Genomic DNA, 18656 nt, shown 5'->3' on the forward strand with positions numbered 1-18656 from the left:
GCTATTATTAGCTTCATCGGAGTAGAAACACCCTTGTTCAAAATCCCGATGTATTTTCTGTTCGCAGTGCGGAGGAATAGTAACATGTGCCTCTTCCATAGGCCAAAGTGTTCTTTGCTGAACGTTGTGATTTTAATGCTACTAATCTTTTGTGTACTCATGTTTAAGGATTTGAAGTGAATAGTGTTTGGATGAGATTTGGATTTTTGAAAGAAATATATTTTAAATCAAAATTAATTTTTGGAATAAAATTAATTCGAATAAAAAATATTTGGACGTTACAGAGTGTGTATAGGATATAATACGGTAAAATGTTATCAACCGCTCTAATGCCAATTGTTAGGTCCTGGAATGATTGTAGAAGGGGGGGTTGAATACAGTCGTCACTTAAAAATAATCGCGGCGGAATAATCTGATTGGAGTTTAACTTGTTAATCAGATTTTAATTAATTAATATAACAATGTGAAAGTCGTTATATAATTAATAAGGTTCGTTTTAATGTCCACTAGTTCGTAGAATAAAGTTGACAAGAAGTATTCTAACTTAGCGGAATAAAACAACCGAATGATCAAAGCACAGTAAACTGTGGATTTAACAAATAGCAAGTTTAGCACAACTTGAAAGCTTTACAATACTTTGAACACTTGACAAATGAAGTGAGAGAGCCATATATATAGGCAAAACTCAAGAACAAGGCAAGACAAAGGTAGGCAAAACAATGCAAAGATGGCAAAGACAATTAAGCACTTTATCTTGCTAAAAACACAAGACAAGACAATCTGAAAGATTGTCTATAGCCTATAAGACAATCAGAGGCGGTAAGATAGTCCTTCAGGAAGCGGTAAGACAATCTTGAAGATTGTCTTACAAGCCATTCGGCAAGACAATCTTGAAGATTGTCTTGGAATGAAACGAAGGCAAGACAATTGAGGGACGGTAAGACAATCTCCAAGATTGTCTTACCGTGTGTTGGAAGGGTCATAACACAGTAGAACAATCCTTTGGATTGTCTTACCTTGTTGTTTATGCAAGACAATCCTTTGGATTTACCTTGTAATCCAACAAGACAATCCCTTATTTCCTTTAATTAATTAACCAATTGATATCCACTTAATTATATTAAATGCATAAATTCATAAATTAAATTAATTCAAGATAGAAATAATTTAATAAATAAATTACACATTTAATGAGATATAATGTTGATACAAGTCATCCAAGGGGGAGTGTTATGAAAAATTATTATATGAATGACTTCTTGTATACCTATTAACCTTTTGATTACCTAAACTTTTTCACTCTCCCACCTTTAAACTTACCAACCTTTTGCTTTTCATTGCATTTGTTACCTATGTCAATTGTCATATATGAAGAGGTGCATGTACATTGTTTGTATGATGAGTGTTGTGCCATAATATCTCCCTGGGCTTATTTTATAGCCCATCATATTATTTGGGCTTTACTTGGGCTTATTGGAGTTGTTTGGCGAATTGTATTGGGCTTCACCATGGCTGGGTGAACCACAGAAGGCATACAAGAAGGTATACGGACTTCCATTGGAAGCATAATGGAGGCTGCCATCAGAATGGGGTTGCACCTGAAGGCGCTTTAGGGGTTACCTCCACTAGGGGTTACCGCTGAGTGCATCTTGACTTGCAGCTACGGGGCTGCAGTTAGGGGATGCCGCTGGCAGGGATTCCGCCGCCTAGGCAGAACGGCAGGCAGACTCCAAGCAGGACTCTTCTTCCTTGTTTCTAGGAGGACGAGTTGGAAGTATATTGGGAGTATATCAGCTATCATTTATCTACGAATTAAGGGATAAATACGTAGATTATGGAGATAATTATAATCGATGGAGATAATTCAACAAATAATCGGATATACATGCAAGATGAAGGCTTCAAGTGACCTAATTGGAGTGGGATACCGCTAGATAATTATAAGAGGAAGTTGTTTTATCCTAAACTAGAGGGGATAAGAGCTTATCTCTTTAGACTCTTAAATCGAGAACTACATGGGCTTGATTCCTATAAATAGGGTATGTAGGCACCTTGCAAAGGGATCGGATTCGGATTCATAAACTCACGAGTTCTACACTCTAAAGAGAGGCACGTGTAACCTTTGTGACGTACATCTCCGGGCAATTGCAGGACGGAATTCCATGATTCTGGCCTCGTTGTTTGGTCCTTTGCAAGCTCAGCCCTAAACACACTTGTCTTTCATATGTTTTTTCTTTAGTTTATGTTAACGGTAGTCCCTAAAAGCTAGCCGTGATTTACGTAGTTGTAACGAATATCCCTATAATTGTGACAAACGGTTTTGGGATCAATTCCCCTCACAACACTTCTTGGCGCTAGAAGGATGGGATTACTGATCTTAGAGAGGATAGATGTCATAAATTCCCAAAAACTCAGAAAATCACAAGACGCTAGAAGGGGCTACGCAAGATGAAAGCGACGTTCTGAGTGGGGAATTAACACGCGAGGAGATGAAGGCAAAAATGAAGAGAATGAGTCGGAGGATTTCCTTCTTGAAAAGAAAGTCAACAAGGTCAAAAAAGGCTAGCAAGGTGACTCCCACCAAGCTAGATTTTGATGGAGAAGGAGGCAGGAAAGAGGGTGGCAACCCTGAAAAAGAAGCCAACCCTGAGACGGATAATGGAGAACACACACAGGATGCTAGTGTGTTCGACCTCCTTGGAAGGAAACTGACCGAGCAAGACTTGAGGCACAGGCTTGGCAACAAGGCCCCTAACGGGGATGAACCTAAAGGCTCGCAAAGCAGGGCCCCTCCCAGCCAAATACAGGAGAAGCCCGTGTCTGAAGCTCGGTCAAAGGACAAAAACCAAAGGCCGTCAAAGGTCATCTCCATTCATGATGATGATGAAAGCTCAGGGTTGCACAATGATGAGGATGTAAGCAAGAAGAAAGATCAGCCTCTGGATAATGACTATGAGGTTGCACTTGATGATGGGGATGACAAGTGTAAGATGGTAGAGCTGTTGGAAGCCCTAAAGAAGGTGAAGGCTGATAAGAAGTCGAAAGCCGAGCTTACCGTTAAGTCACCCTTCACTAAAAGGGTTAGGGAGTCACCCCTACCGCGTATGTATAGGGGGTTGGAGACCTGAGATTAAACGGGACCACGGATCCCGTGGAGTATCTTAGCAGGTTTGACACTGAGATGGAGGTCTACCAAATTACAGACCTCACAAAATGTCGCTTATTGGCTGCAACCCTCAGGGATGATGCTCACCACTGGTTCAAGAGGCTTCTTACTAATTTTATCAATTCTTGGAGGAAAATCAGTGAGCTGTTTGTAGGACAATTCAGGGCTTCCGTTACTTATGCCCCACCTGCCAACACTCTGGCTAACATTAAGCAGAAGGAACATGAGACGTTAAGAGAATATTTCAAACGCTTCAACTCAGAGGTGCCCCGTGTCAGGCCAACATAAAAAGAAACCCTGAAGAATTTCTTGACAGCAGGGGTAAGGCCTGGAACAGACTTTTGGAAGGCTTTGCAAGGGCGGGAGCCCGAAACCCTGGCTGACTTCTTTGCTAGGGCGGAACCCCATAAAGTGATTGAGGAATCTCTAGTTAAGCTGAAGAAGGGGTCGAAGTCTGAAAGCCGTAGCAGCTGGAAGAACAAGAGGGATAGGTCTTACAGCCCAGAAAGGAGGAACACCTATAAAAGGAATCACTACTACAAAATTGAGCTTAGAAAACGGTACTTGCATAGCGTTTTTTTTTGATGCGCTATTTAAGTGATATACTTGCATAGCGTTTTTCCAAAAAAACTCTATGTAAGTTATTTTGTATAAAAAAAAATATAGACACAGACACTAAGATAGCGTTTTTTAAGTAAACGCTATTGAAGTGCAAACTTACATAGCGTTTGTGCAAACACTATCTAAGATAATGTATTTTAAGCATTTATACATTTTTTAATTTTTAAATAGTGATGCATGTATAGCGCTTATAGAAACGCTATCTAAGAAAGCATATTTTAAGTATATTACATTTATTTTATTTTATTTTTATTGAAAGTTTTCATTAATTCTAATTACACACCTATCATCGGGTGACTTGTTCTCAGAGCAACACTTGCAGCATCAAGCAGATCGATCCAATTCCAAACGCATCGACTATAGCGAGTAAGACTGAGTATCAATTGGGCGAATTTGGCATCAACATCGAGTATCAAGCATCAAGTTCATCGGCTCCATCCTTTACAAATAAGGTATTACAAATTTGGCGAATTTGGGTATTATTTGTGTTTTTATTAAGAGTTCAAATATCTTTACATGGTGTGATTTATCTTTTGCTTGTAATTTGTGTATAATTGTTGAAGGTCATGTTTGTCTTAATTGGGTTTGGATTTATTGATATTTTCTTAAGTGGGATGGTCAGTTATGTTCTTGATTTGCAAGAACATCATCTTCTGAGGACTGTCAAAGTTGGCGTCGATCAGGATCAACGATCTTATATAATTGATTTCAAGAAAGGTAGAATGAGTATTAGAATGGAGGTGGCCTTGGCTTTAGGAGTTGTGGTTCTCTGTCTTGGAGTTTGAGTGACTATTATGCATTTTGTTGAAAGTCTTGGATGGTTGGATTCACTGTATCTTTCTGTAATGTCCGTTACCACTGTCGGATACGGAGACAGAGCATTTCTACACTTGTTACTGCTCGAGCATTTCTTTACGTAGCACAGGCCAGAGTGCATAGGCGTCACAGGAAGATGGAAAATTAGGTGCTTGGTCAGGATCCAACTATTTCTCAGTTTCTTGCAGCGGACATTGAAAATTATTAACCAAGTAGTTTTATGTATCGATATATTATGTACATAGTTATATACATTATGAATATCGATAGATTTGACTTGTATATTGTGATCAATTTAAGGTTTATGATAATTTGTTTATTTTTGGTATTGATGGATTTGTCAATGAAGTAATATTAGTTTTTATATAATTTTTCTTAGATATTTGGACATTTTTTATTTTGTATTCAATTTTTAGATTAATTTTGGAAAATGGCAGAAAAATTATTATATTCATTTTAAAAAAAACCACTACAATAGCGTTCCTACAAATGATATCTAAGTAATATTTACATATAAGTATTCTACTTGCATAACGCTTATAAAATGCTATCGAAGTATATTACTTGCATAGCGTTTATCTAAACGCTATGAAAGTGTTGTACCGAACTTACGGTACGCTTACTTGCATAGCGCTTACAAGCGCTATCTAAGTACCGTTACTTCCATAGCGTTTAAACAAGCGCTATCTAAGTAGATTTTACTTGCATAGCGCTGGCTTAGATAACGCTAAAAAACGCTATGTAAGATAAAAAATGAACGCTATGCAAGTAAAAATCTGTAGTAGTGAATCCCTACGTAAGGCCTGCTGGCGAAAAGCCTTCAAGCCGAGATGGAAAGACTTCACCCATTACTGTGAATACAACCAGCACGCAGGGCTTCGACAAGTCGAGGCTAACGATGAGGAAGACCAGGAAGCCAAGATACCATGAGTATACGCCTCTCACGGCCTCCTTCGAACATATTTTCGAGGTTGGGGACAAGGCTAGGATCTTCAGGAAGCCTTTTCGAAGTGGACCTCCTGGAAAGAAAGACTAGGGGAAATATTGCGCTTTTCACGAAATGAATGGGCATGACACGGCAGAGTGTGTACACCTCAAGGATCACATTGAGGACCTCATCAGAACTGGATACCTGACGGAATTTGTAGCCCAAGAGGCTAAAAAGTATAAGGAGAAGAAGTCCGAAAGGACAAATGACCAGGGAACCAACCGTAACACTCGGGCTGGCAGTGTACGAACAATCATCGGAGGACCCTTTGTGGGAGGCCTGGGACGCAGTGCTATGAGGAGATATGTATGGGATGCCCGAGGGCCGCCCTTAACTAATGTGTACCACCTGTCTAAAAGGCCTCCCAAAATGTTCAAGGGGGAGACAATGAACATTACCTTTACTGAGTGGGATGCGCGCACAGTACACCATCCTCATAGCGATGCCCTGGTAGTAACCGCCGTGATTGGAAATGTCAATGTGCACAGGCTTCTTGTCGACAACGGAAGCTCTGTCAACTTCCTGGCCTACAGTGCATACCAAAGAATGAAAATGGCGGACAAAGACATGATGGCCTGCTACAATGAATTATATGGGTTCACAGGAAATGTTGTCCAAATTGTGGGAAGGGTAAGGCTCCCAATCACCCTTGGGGTAGAACGACTGGCTACCACTCAAGTGGCAGAATTCATGACAGTGAATGAGGACATCTCCTATAACGGGATCCTAGGCAGACCTATCTTAAGGGACATGCGGATCGTAAACTCAATCTACCACTTATCAATGAAGTTCCCGACCCCTAATGGGGTAGGATGTGTGCGAGGATGTCAGGCTGACTCCCGGGAATGCTATAGCCGGGCCTTGAAATCTGTAGTGAAGGCCTGCAAAGAGGTCCAGCTAATGGATGGAGACATCCCGGAAAGCTATTACAAGCAAGTGGAGATAGAGGAGGAACCTGAAACTAAGGCCTAGGAAAAAATTCTGATAAAGTTTGTGAAAGAGACTTGCAACATGGTGGTCATTGTGCAACATCCGGGGGAAGACCCATATCTTGAAGCCTCACATGCCGTGCATGGAGGGCTCACCCTCATGGATACACCCTTGTGAAAAATATTAATACAGCTGAAACGCTGGTTGAAGGGATTGTGGAAGATGTTACTGACAGTGATTCTGAAGGGGCAGGTCTAAGGCAGCCCCAAAATAAAAAGCAAGAAAATAAGTGTGAGGCACCTTGTGACTTCAGCAGTAGTATGGTAACCTATCAACTCGGAGACCAGACACGGCTTCCCGTCCATGAAATCCTGGGTACGCAACCCCAAGAGGGTAGCAACAAAGAGGTTACTCTTGAGATCGACCTCGACCCAAGGATGCCGAAAACTCAGGTGAAGACTGGAGCAGCTGGGGATACCCTGTCCATCTTGGTGGATGAGTCCGACCCCTCTAAAGAATTAAAGATTGGGGTGCAACTGGGGCCAGACCTAAGGGAAACCCTCACCGCATTCTTAAAGAATAATCTGGACGTCTTTGCTTGGGACCATTCGGATATGATCGGGATTGACCCAGAGTCATGTGCCACCACCTCAATATTGACCCAGACAGAAAGGGAGTCAAATAGAAGATAGAAGGCCAATTAGTGGGGAAAGGGGTACCGCTCTTCAAGAAGAGGTAGACCGACTATTGAAGGCAGGCCTAGTAAAAGAAGCTTTCTACCCTACATGGCTAGCAAACCCAGTGTTGGTGAAGAAATCTAACGGAAAGTGGACAGCATGCATAGACTTTACTAATCTAAACAAGGTTTGCCCTAAGGACAACTTCCCGCTTCCTCGAATTGACCAATTGGTGGATTTCACAGCGGGGCACGCACTGTTAAGCTTCATGGATGCCTACTCGGGGTACAACCAAATCCCCATGTTCGAGCCAGATCAGGAACATACCTCCTTCATTACTGACAGGGGGCTCTATTGCTATATCAGGATGCCGTTCGGTTTGCTGAACGCTGGGGCTACTTATCAAAGGCTGGTCAACAAGATGTTTAAGGACCAGATTGGGAAAACAATGGAAGTATATGTGGATGATATACTAGTCAAATCAAAGGATACTTATGACCATGTGACACACTTATCAGAGATGTTTGACATACTAAGGGATTACAGGATGAAGTTGAATCCCCAAAAATGCGTATTCGGGGTTGAATCTGGAAAGTTCCTAGGCTTCATTGTCAATCACAGGGGAATCGAAGCTAACCCTGCAAAGATAAAGGCCTTAATTGAAATGAGGTCGCATAGGAACGTAAAAGAGGTGCAATGCCTTACAGGCCGGGTTACCGCCCTAAACCGGTTTATCTCGAAGTCTTCAGACAAATGTTGAGAGTTCTTTGTAGCCATAAAAAGGGGCAAAAGTTCAAATGGACAACAGAATGTGAGGCTGCCTTTCTAAAGCTGAAGGAGCAACTCGGAAGCCCGCCACAATTGGCAAAACCAACGGGGGGTGAAGCCCTAATCCCTTACTTACGAGTTTCCGAGTTCTCAATTAGCGCCGTACTGATCAAGGAGGAAGAGTAAGCCCAGCAGCCGGTATATTACGTGAGCAAAAGATTACTTGATGCTGAGACCCGCTACTCGAACATGGAGAAGTTAGCCTACACATTAATTTTGGCTTCCCGTAAACTGAGGCCTTACTTCCAGGCTCACAAGATTGAAGTGCGAACATCCTTCCCTCTCAGACAAGTCTTACACAAGCCGGAAGCCTCTGGTAGATACATGAAATGGGCAGTCGAGCTAGGCCAATTTGATATAGAATACAAGCCAAGGACCGCCATCAAGGGGAAAGCGCTAGCTGACTTCATCCTAGAATTTCCACCCACTTTTGAAGTTGAAGGGATGGAATGTGTACCTGAACCTCAGTCTGCAATAGCAATACCCGAGAATTGTTCCTCTTGGTGAAACTTGTACGTCGATGGGGCTGTCAATAGAATTGAGGCCGGGGCTGGCATTGTCCTAGTTAGCCCGGAAGGCCATAAGCTGCAAAGCTCCATTCACTTCGACTTTAAAGCCACCTTCAATGACATGGAGTATGAAGCCCTAATAGCGGGGCTGAAGCTAGCCTTGGAGATGAGGGTGGAAAATATGAATGTTTACAGTGATTCAATGCTGGTAGTTTGGCACATCCGGGGAGGCTTCCAGGCTAGGGTCCCCGTACTGATCTTTACATGCGGTATGCCCAAAAACTAATTGGGAAATTCAGGGAATTCAAGCTAGAGAAAAAAGCAAGGTTTGAGAATGCAGATGCAGGCGCCCTGGCCAAGTTAGACTAGCAGAGGGATGCATACATGCTTGGGGTGATCCCTCTCGAAATCCAATATCATCCTAGCATCCCCAAAATTGAGGTCCTGGACGTTGAGGTTGAAGAGTCTGACCTTTGGACAACCCCATTTCAGGAATACACAGCCAACGGAACCCTGCCTGCAGACAAGGACGAGGCCAGAAAACTGAGATACAAGGCAGCCCAGTATGTAATCTATGATGGAATACTTTACAAAAGGGGTTCAATCGACCCCTCCTTAGGTGTGTTGCCGGGATAAGATGTGGGTACATTATGCGTGAGGTGCATGAAGAAATTTGTGGGAATCACTCGGAGGGTGCCTCCCTCGCTCACAAAATTCTCCGTCAGGGCTACTACTGGCCTACCCTCTACAAAGATGCCCATGCCTTCTCCAAGGCCTGTGACAGCTGCCAAGGTTCTCCAATACAAATAAGAACCCAGCGGTACCCCTAAAGACCTTGACAAGCCCTTGGCCGTTTTTTATTTGGGGTATAAATCTGATTGGTGAATTACCTAAAGGAAAAAGAGGGGTGAAATATCCAGTTGTGGCTGTAGATTACTTCACCAAATGGGCTGAGGCTGTACCTCTGGCTTCCATCACTGCAAGAAAGCTGGTAGACTTCGTTTATCGAGCAATCTTCTGTCGATACGGGGTTCCCTATAAACTCATATCGGACAATGGGAAGCAGTTTGATAGCAATGAGATGATAAATTTCTGTGAACACCTTGGCATAAAGAAAGGGTTTTCCGCGGTGTGCCATCCTCAGAGTAACGGTCAGACGGAGGCCGTAAACAAAATTATCAAGCACACCTTGAAAGCCAAACTAGAAAAGAAAAAGGGATGTTAGCCAGAAGAACTTCCAATGGTTTTGTGGTCTTATAATACCACGCCGAGGTCTACCACCGGCGAAACCCCGTTCACCCTAACATACGGGTGTGAAGCCATGGTTCTCGTGGAAGTTGGAGCAGGGTCTTTTCGAAGGGATAACTACGACCCTGAGAATAACGAAGTCAACCTCAGGCTCTACCTAGACCTGATTAAAGAAGTAAGGTATACGGCTCAGTTGAAACTTTCGGCATATCAACAGAGGACCCGTAAATATTTTGATAAAAAGGTGAGGGCTCGACCCCTCAAAACGGGAGACCTGGTTCTAAGGAAAATGACGGCTAACATGAGGGTTCCCGTTCATGGGGCTTTCGGTGCAAAATGGAAAGGCCCATATATCATCAAGATAGTGCTTTGGGAAGGTACCTATCACCTTACATACATGGAGAACGCCCAACACTTAAAGAGGTATTACCAGTAGCTTCACTCAGGTAATATTTCTGTAGGCTTCGGCCAACATGGAACGCCCAACACTTAAAGAGATATAATAAAATTTCGCAGTTTTCCGTTATGAAAATCTTGTATATGCTTGCCTGCTTACCATGACTGTTAATTGAATGCTTCATGTATGCTTTAAAATTAATTAGGGCTTCAATTGCATCTAGTTCCCCACCATAAATGTAGTTATGCTAAAGAATTCGGGGGGGGGGGGGGGGAGGGGGTAATAGGCATATCATTAGTATTACTTGGCTTAAAATTCAAAAACTTGGAAATTACTTGCACTTGGAAATCGAAAATATTAAAAATTGAATAATACAACCCAACAACTTGGCTGCACTCGCTGGAAGGGAAGCTTATCAAAGTTTCCAAGGTTTCAAGCTCGCAAGGAATTGGGCTTTTCAAAGCCTTTCGAGGTTTGGGCTTATCAAAGCCTTTCGAGGAAATTGGGCTTATCAAAGCCTTTCGAGGAATTGGGCTTATCAAAGCCTTTCGAGGAATTGGGCTTATCAAAGCCTTTCGAGGTTCGGGCTTATCAAAGCCTTTCGAGGTTCGGGCTTATCAAAGCCTTTCGAGGTCTGGGCTTATCAAAGCCTTTCGAGGTCTGGGCTTATCAAAGCCTTTCGAGGATTTGGGCTTATCAAAGCCTTTCGAGGCTTGGGCTTATCAAAGCCTTTCGAGGATTTGGGCTTATCAAAGCCTTTCGAGGTTTGGGCTTATCAAAGCCTTTCGAGGTTTGGGCTTATCAAAGCCCTCCAAGGTCTGATGTTTACCAAGGCTTACTTCGTTGAATTATTTCAAGGCTTACTTCGCGGAATTATTTAAAGGCTTACTTCGTGGAATTATTTCAAGACTTACTTCGTGGAATTATTTCAAGGCTTACATTCGGGGACTACTTCAAGGCTTACGGTGGTTGCAGTAAATTGAAATTATAATGTACTTGGTTTTATAATTATGTGTGGGAGGTAATTCTGAATTATTTCTTGTTTCTTGCACCGGGCTAGGCCCACGTAAGCTTAGAAATAATTTGCGATTAACCCCTAACGTAATTCAAGGGCTTGCAGCTGGATAATTGAGGTTTACCGTTATTAGGTTCCTCTCTTATTTTATACATCAAGGAACCGAGGGGTAGTTGTTGTGCCATAAAATCTCCCTGGGCTTATTTTATAGCCCATCATATTATTTGGGCTTTACTTGGGCTTATTGGAGTTGTTTGGCGAATTGTATTGGGCTTCACCATGGCTGGGTGAACCACAGAAGGCATACAAGAAGGTATACGGACTTGCATTGGAAGCATAATGGAGGCTGCCATCAGAATGGGGTTGCACCTGAAGGCGCTTTAGGGGTTACCGTTGAGTGCATCTTGATTTGCAGCTACGGGGCTGCAGTTAGGGGATGCCGCTGGCAGGGCTTCCTTGTTTCTCGAAGGACGAGTTGGAAGTATATTGGGAGTATATCAGCTATCATTTATCTACGAATTAAAGGATAAATACGTAGATTATGGAGATAATTATAATCGGTGGAGATAATTCACCAAATAATCGGATATACATGCAAGATGAAGGCTTCAAGTGACCTACTTGGAGTGGGATACCTTTAGATAATTACAGGAGGAAGTTGTTTTATCCTAAACTAGTGGGGATAAGAGCTTATCTCTTTAGAGTTCTAAATCGAGAACTACATGGACTTGATCCCTATAAATAGGGTATGTAGGCACCTTGCAAAGGGATTGGATTCAGATTCATAAACTCACGAGTTCTACACTCTAAAGAGAGGCACGTGTAACCTTTGTGACGTACATCTCCGGGCAATTGCAGGACGGAATTCCATAATTCCGGCCTCGTTTTTTGGTCCTTTGCAAGCTCAGACCTAAACACACTTGTCTTTCATTTGTTTTTTCTTTAGTTTAGGTTAACGGTAGCCCTTAAAAGCTAGCCGTGATTTACGTAGTTGTTACGAATATCCCTATAATTGTGTTAAACGGTTCTGGGGGTGTTGTATCAATTTCTCTCACAACAATGAGAAATAATAAGTTGAGTCTCCATATTCTCTCCATTTCTCTCTTCTAGTCTCTTATATATGTTATTATATTATATAACAAATATTATATTGAAGTGATATATTTTATTTATAACAACTTAAGATATTAATAACATATTATTTTTAAAATATAAAAACTATATAACCATATCATCGAATAAGCACAATATCTAACATGTTCAACAAATTTACACAAGTTTCTACGGGTCCAATTCAATCTCGCTGGAAATGCTTTAGGATATATTTATATATTAGATAGATACTTATTAAATAAATTCATTTTCCTTTCATGAAAAAAGGAGATCAACACGGAAGCTCTCCAACACCACAATCAGAAGAAAAATAGGTTACACAACACCAGAGTGTACTGGTTATTATTTTGGAAATAGTAAAAATTTAAACAACACTCCATACTTCACATTACATTTTATCATTACAATTGATTTATTTAAATATCATGAGTAAATCATGACTTTAGTCTTAATAATTTATTCGATGCCAGCGATGATGATGGCAGCTCATGGTTCTGGTTCTGGGCTAAATTTGTGCTTAAGTATCGCAATGAATTCCGGGGAAGTAACACCACCAATTCCCACAGCCGATGTACAATTCTTATCGGTTTCATCCGTCGTTATTTTCTCAGCATTTGCTAGCAGTCCCCTTATATAAGACCAAAATTTGGGGAAATGATCCTCGCCACGGACCTCAGTATATGCCTGCATTTTAAGTTTCACAAATTAAACTTTACCGAATTTAACGGAAATCGATATGATACTACATGTATATATATTTTACAAATGTTAATGAACTATAACTTTACAAACAAACGTTATAAGCTTAAAATAAATATCTCAAAAAAAAAAATAGTTGCGGCACAAATATATAATTTTGTGGCAAGTTGCGACCTTTTAGCACTTTGCAAGATTAAACAATTAATTTTAAAATAAAATTCATATACCATATTTTAAGTTGATCTAACAATTCAAATTTTGACCCACTTTGACTTAATTTCCGACCATGGTTCTATTTTCTGTCAGAAAAGACCCAGATGAAACAAAATTCCCAAGTAATAAATTTAAAATACCAAAGTTGAGAGAAATATTCTCAAATATCATTTATCTTAGCAGATAATCAAGAGTTTTGCTTTCTGGACCAAAATACTAGATCGTGTGTTTAGATTGAAAATTTTTATTAAACACCACACGATAAGAACAAATACTGCATGATGTAGCATCTAGAATTTTAAAACGCTATACCATATTGCGCCTTAAGATGAAAATATGATAAACGCTAGATAATCTAGTGTTTAGGATTGTAAAATAACAGGTCATGATCATACTCCCCGACACTAATACACTAATAATTGAGATTATTATTTTCTTGGAGATTATGATAGTGTGGGCCAACACCCATTTTCCATGCACATGTTTTCACACTGATGGACCAAATATGATAAGGGTTGTGTAAGCATAATCATAATCATAACTTTGAAAGTGTCAGCTTAATCAATTACTCACCGAGTTTTGGTAGCTAGGACCCCAAGGGGTAGACCAAGCTATCATGTAGTCACGAACCTCTCCTTTAACGTTCTTACCGCGGTACACACGAGCAGCTTCGCAGCCTCTGGACTGGGCGGTCGGGTGGGCGTGGAGGAAAGCGAGCCACTGACCATTTTCAAAGGACCTGGGAGGTTGTTCATTATAAATATAACCATACCAATCTATCTGCTGCACCTGTTGAAGGGTGTCTCCAGTACCATTATACACAAGGCATAATGTGGAAACTCCGGTACCGTACCTAGCCTTAAGATTCAATGCATGCTGAAGAGCATTGAGGTTCTTGTCTTCAGCATGGATTAATCTCATCGCCTCTCTTGCCCTATCTTCTTGTGTTATTTCCTTATCGCGATATTCTGACATTTCCTGCAAGGTCTTATCTGTGATTGGCACTCCAAAGGGATTCATTTTTGGGTTTCTACACAATTTTATGTCCAATGCTCGAGTCCTTATATACTGTCAACCACCAACTGTTATATATATTAAAATATTGTCCAATTTATATGAAAGGGCAGAAAATATTAAAGTATTGCGGCCCAAAATATTAAAGTATTCCGGATACGTGGATAAAATATAATCCAGTCGTTTTAGTTTTGATTTTTTTATTTTATAATAAACATGCGACAACACGTTGTCGAACAACATAATCGTTATCGTTGTAATCAAAAAGTATAACAATTAATTTTTCTACAATATAATAACTCATAAATTATAAAAGAGTAATTTTAATGATTACTAAAGTAGAAAGATGTTAATGATTATTTGATAATTATGTTTAGGATTATATAATTATAAGTGTGATAAATTAAATATAAATTTTGGATAATTCAGATATTATTCATGTTTTAATTAAAAAATTATGTTTGGTACTCTAAAACTTCAATTTAAATGCGGACTTCATAGAAACTAATAAATAAAATATTATATATATAATAAAATAACTTAAACAAAATTTTAACTCAAAGTTTTATTCTACTTCCAATTTTTTATAAGCAAATAAACTATTAATTAATAATTTATTTATAAAAGTATAATTTTTTTATATAAAAATAACAAAGTTTTCATATAATTAAGTTTTGAAAAAGGTAAATTCAGTTTTATGGTCTAATTTTTCTTCCCCGCAAACGCCATACATATATATTTTCAAAGGGACTGTAAGAGGTTTTTAGGGGTCTTCACAGTTTAAAAATATCATGTTTCAATGCTACTTTCAAAAAGGAGCATTTGTTTATAATATCATTCATCACACACATTTTGCCTCGTAATATATAGAAGAGCGTGACCCCAAAAAAATAATTAGTTTTGACATTCATAAAATTAACTTGATAAGAGGTATATATCTTATAGTCCCTCCGTCCCACTTCTTTTATCTTATTTGACTTTTTGCGATCAAATTGATCAAACTTTGACAGGTAATAAATAATTATTCTTATATGATTTCTAAAAATTGAAAAATACATCTTAAAGTATAATAACCGTAGATTCTAACAATATATTTTTTATAATTATTTTTAATTATCTAATATACGTAAATTTTAGTCAAAATTGAATTAATTTGACCATAATAAATCACACAAGACAAAAGAATTAATTCGGACGGAGGGTGTACTATACTTACCGTTAGACCCGTGTAACACACATGATTATTTATATTTAGAGCATCTCCAATGGTACTTTTAGATCACTTTTTAAAATATATTGCGATATGAGACCCTGGGTTAAGACATTAAAAGAAAAAATCTACTCCAATGCTCCTCTTTATACCTACTCTCTATTCATATTTTAAAAATATAAATGAAAGAGAAAAGTGAAAAGAGAGAGAAAGGTTGGATATAAACTGGGAGAAAAAATAATATCTTACTCATGAATAAGAAGTTATTCTGCACACTACAATGTTCTCAAATTGATGTTTACTAGAAATGTAGGAGAAGAATACTGTAAATTATAACCGTAATTATTGTTTACAAGAAATGCAAGACAAGAATATGGACAAGAATATTGTAAACTATAATCGTAATTGTTGTTTAATAGAAATGCAAGACAAGAATATTTAATCATGTCCATTAATTGCTAGATTACTGTAACGGTAGGTCTTGTAGTCTCTAAGGACTCCAAAATTTGTGGTCTCCATTGAGCCCAACTAAGATATATATATATATATATATATATATATATATATATATATATATATATATACAATTATTCAAATACAAATTATTAAAATACAAATCATGAGAACTATGTAACATCATTACCCATCTAGGTCCCATGCTCACCCCCATTCAATGCACCCGGGGTCCATTAGAGCCTCACCAAAGCTGCGCTCGCGCCATAGACAGGCTCTAACCAGCCTTAAGAGCCAATACTTGGTCCCATCATGGTCGTGACCCTACTAGGCCCCACTTAGGCCTAGTCGAGGCCAACTTGGGGTCATATCCCGGACAAAAAACCCTTCTCAGTCTACTAATTTTTTTGTCAAATGACTTTCACGTCAGTGAATTGTATAGAAATACAATACCGTAAATATTGAAATAGCTTCTTTCATACATGAAAATCTTTCATCTAACCAAAGGATATGTCGAAATGTCCCACAAAAAATTAGAGTAAAATTTTGATGTCTAAAAAAGACTCGAAAAAAAAAGAGCAAAATCCATAGAACTAAGAAGAAAGTAGAACTTTCATTCAAAAAAGTATACCGACTAATGCAAAGATGGCCCCGGAAATTTAGTCAATAAACTTTAATGACTGAAAAGAAAATTCAGATGAAAGGAAAAAATTCACAGAAAAGAAGAAAATAAAGAATGAGAGAAAAAAAGAAAGAAAACAAAGAAAGAAAGAATCAAGTACAAAAAATTATGCGAGGCATCGAAACAAAGTCATCAAATGACACAATCGTTAATAAAGTCATTATACTTAATCGCATTACTTTGTATTTAGTTTGTATTTAAATGGTTTGTATTGGAGTAGTAGTGTGTGTGTGTATATATATATATATATATATATATATATATATATATGGGTGGGTTCTGGTACAAATTTAGAAACTTACAAACTTTATGCGTTCAACACATATATAATTTGAGTTCAACATTTTTTAACATATTTTGTTGAACATCTATTCAAATTGTGTTGGAGAAGTACATAAACTAATTTTTCAATGTAAGAACTAAGTTAAATGTATTATATAACTAATATTAATGTTTCTAGACCCTACCCAAACCCCAGAGGTATAGTTTAAGCATCTTTATAGATATATTCAACACAATTATAATTAGTGTTCTACACCCGATGTTGAACCCCAGTTATAAATCTGTTGAATGCACGATTTATTTATGCGTTATTATAAAAAATTGTGATGTTTTTTGAAGAATTTTCAACATGGATACTTTCTATAACGAAGGAAGGATTAACCCGATGGGAGAATAAAAAAAAAGTTTGTAAATTTGTAACTTAAAAAAAAAATTATTTAATCCTATATATCCCTATATATATATATATATATTTATATATATATATATATATGCCAACATTTCAGGGAGGTACTTCTTATATGAAGTTACCTAGTACACCATAGTAAATCATCAATTTTATTATAAATTATTGTTGTGCCATAAAATCTCCCTAGGCTTATTTTATAGCCCATCATATTATTTGGGCTTTATTTGGGCATACTGGAATCATCTGGTTAAGGATAATGGGCTTCACCATCGTTGGGTGAGCCATTGAAGGTGTACAAGAAGGTATATGAACTTGCATGGGAAGCGTAATGAAGGCTGCCATCAGAATGGGGTTGCACCTGAAGGCGCTTTAGGGGTTACCGCTGCTAGGGGTTACCGTTGAGTGCATCTGGGCAGAACGGCAGACAGACTCCAAGCAGGACTCTTCTTCCTTGTTTCTCGGAGGACGAGTTGGAGGTGGATTGGGAGTATATCAGCTGTTACTTATCCACCATTTAAAGGATAATCATGCTTATTTGAAGATAATTGCAACATAAATACGTATCTAGCGCAAATATTCGGATAGATGAAGGCTTTCAAGTGACCTATTTGAAGTGGGATGCCGCTAGATAATCACAAGAGGAAGTTGTTTTATCCTAAACTAGAGGGGATGAGAGCTTATCTCTTCAGAGTCCTAAATCGAGAACTACATGGGCTTGATCCCTATAAATATAGGGTATGTAGGCACCTTGCAAAGGGACGGTTGGATCGATACTCACGAGTTCTACACTCTAAAGAGAGGCACGTGAAACCTTTGTGACGTACATTTTCGGGCAATTGCCGGAAGGAATTCCGTAATTCCGTCCTCGTTGTTTGGTTCTTTGCAAGCTCAGCCCTTAAACACACTTGTTTTTCTTTAGTTTATGTTCACGGTAGCCCCTAAGAGCTAGCCGTGATTTTCGTAGTTGTAGTAGATATCCCTATAATTGTGATATACGGTTCTGGGGGTGTTGTATCAATTCCTCTCACAACACTTTTTGGCGCTAGAAGGAGGGTATTACTAATCTTAGAGAGGAGAGATGTCATAAATTCCCGAAAACACTGAAAATCCCAAGACGCCGGAAGGCGCTACACAAGGTGAAAGCGATGTTCCGAGCGGGGAATTAACACGCGAGGAAATGAAGGCAAAAATAAAGAGAATGAGTCGAAGGATTGCTTCTCTGAAAAGGAAATCAGCAAGGTCGAAAAAGGCTAGCAAGGTGACTCCCACCAAGCTAGATTTTGATGGAGAAGGCGGTAGGAAGGAAGGTGGCAACCCTGAGGATCAAGCTGACCCCGAAATAGATGATGAAGAGCACTCACAGGCTGCTAGTGTGTTCGACCGCCG

General features: G+C 39.1%; 2 protein-coding genes across 2 annotated transcripts; one reads left to right on the forward strand and one right to left on the reverse strand.

Annotated features, from left to right (window-relative positions):
* Window positions 1–5663: 5663 nt before the first annotated feature.
* Window positions 5664–6563, forward strand: LOC108216973 (uncharacterized). The gene has a single exon (XM_017389833.1). The coding sequence runs from the start codon at window positions 5664–5666 to the stop codon at window positions 6561–6563; it is 900 nt and encodes a 299-aa protein (XP_017245322.1).
* A 6044-nt stretch (window positions 6564–12607) lies between these two features.
* LOC108216740 (23 kDa jasmonate-induced protein) lies at window positions 12608–14278 on the reverse strand. The gene is made up of 2 exons (XM_017389575.2): window positions 13794–14278; window positions 12608–12992 (listed from the first exon to the last, which is right to left on the reverse strand). The coding sequence occupies exons 1-2, from the start codon at window positions 14238–14240 to the stop codon at window positions 12795–12797; spliced, it is 645 nt and encodes a 214-aa protein (XP_017245064.1). The 5' UTR covers window positions 14241–14278; the 3' UTR covers window positions 12608–12794.
* Window positions 14279–18656: the final 4378 nt, after the last annotated feature.

The sequence above is a fragment of the Daucus carota genome, chromosome 4 (genome assembly GCF_001625215.2).
Source record: "Daucus carota subsp. sativus chromosome 4, DH1 v3.0, whole genome shotgun sequence".
Classification (NCBI taxonomy): Eukaryota; Viridiplantae; Streptophyta; class Magnoliopsida; order Apiales; family Apiaceae; genus Daucus; species Daucus carota.

What these genes read in the sequence shown, in the direction of transcription:
- LOC108216973 (XM_017389833.1), top strand. Translation starts at nt 5,664, where the DNA reads ATGAATGGGCATGACACGGCAGAGTGTGTACACCTCAAGGATCACATT.
- LOC108216740 (XM_017389575.2), bottom strand. Translation starts at nt 14,240, where the DNA reads ATGAATCCCTTTGGAGTGCCAATCACAGATAAGACCTTGCAGGAAATG. An exon ending in GTCCTAGCTACCAAAACTCG is followed by an intron (nt 12,993 to 13,793) that starts GTGAGTAATTGA and finishes CTTAAAATGCAG; the next exon opens with GCATATACTGAGGTCCGTGG.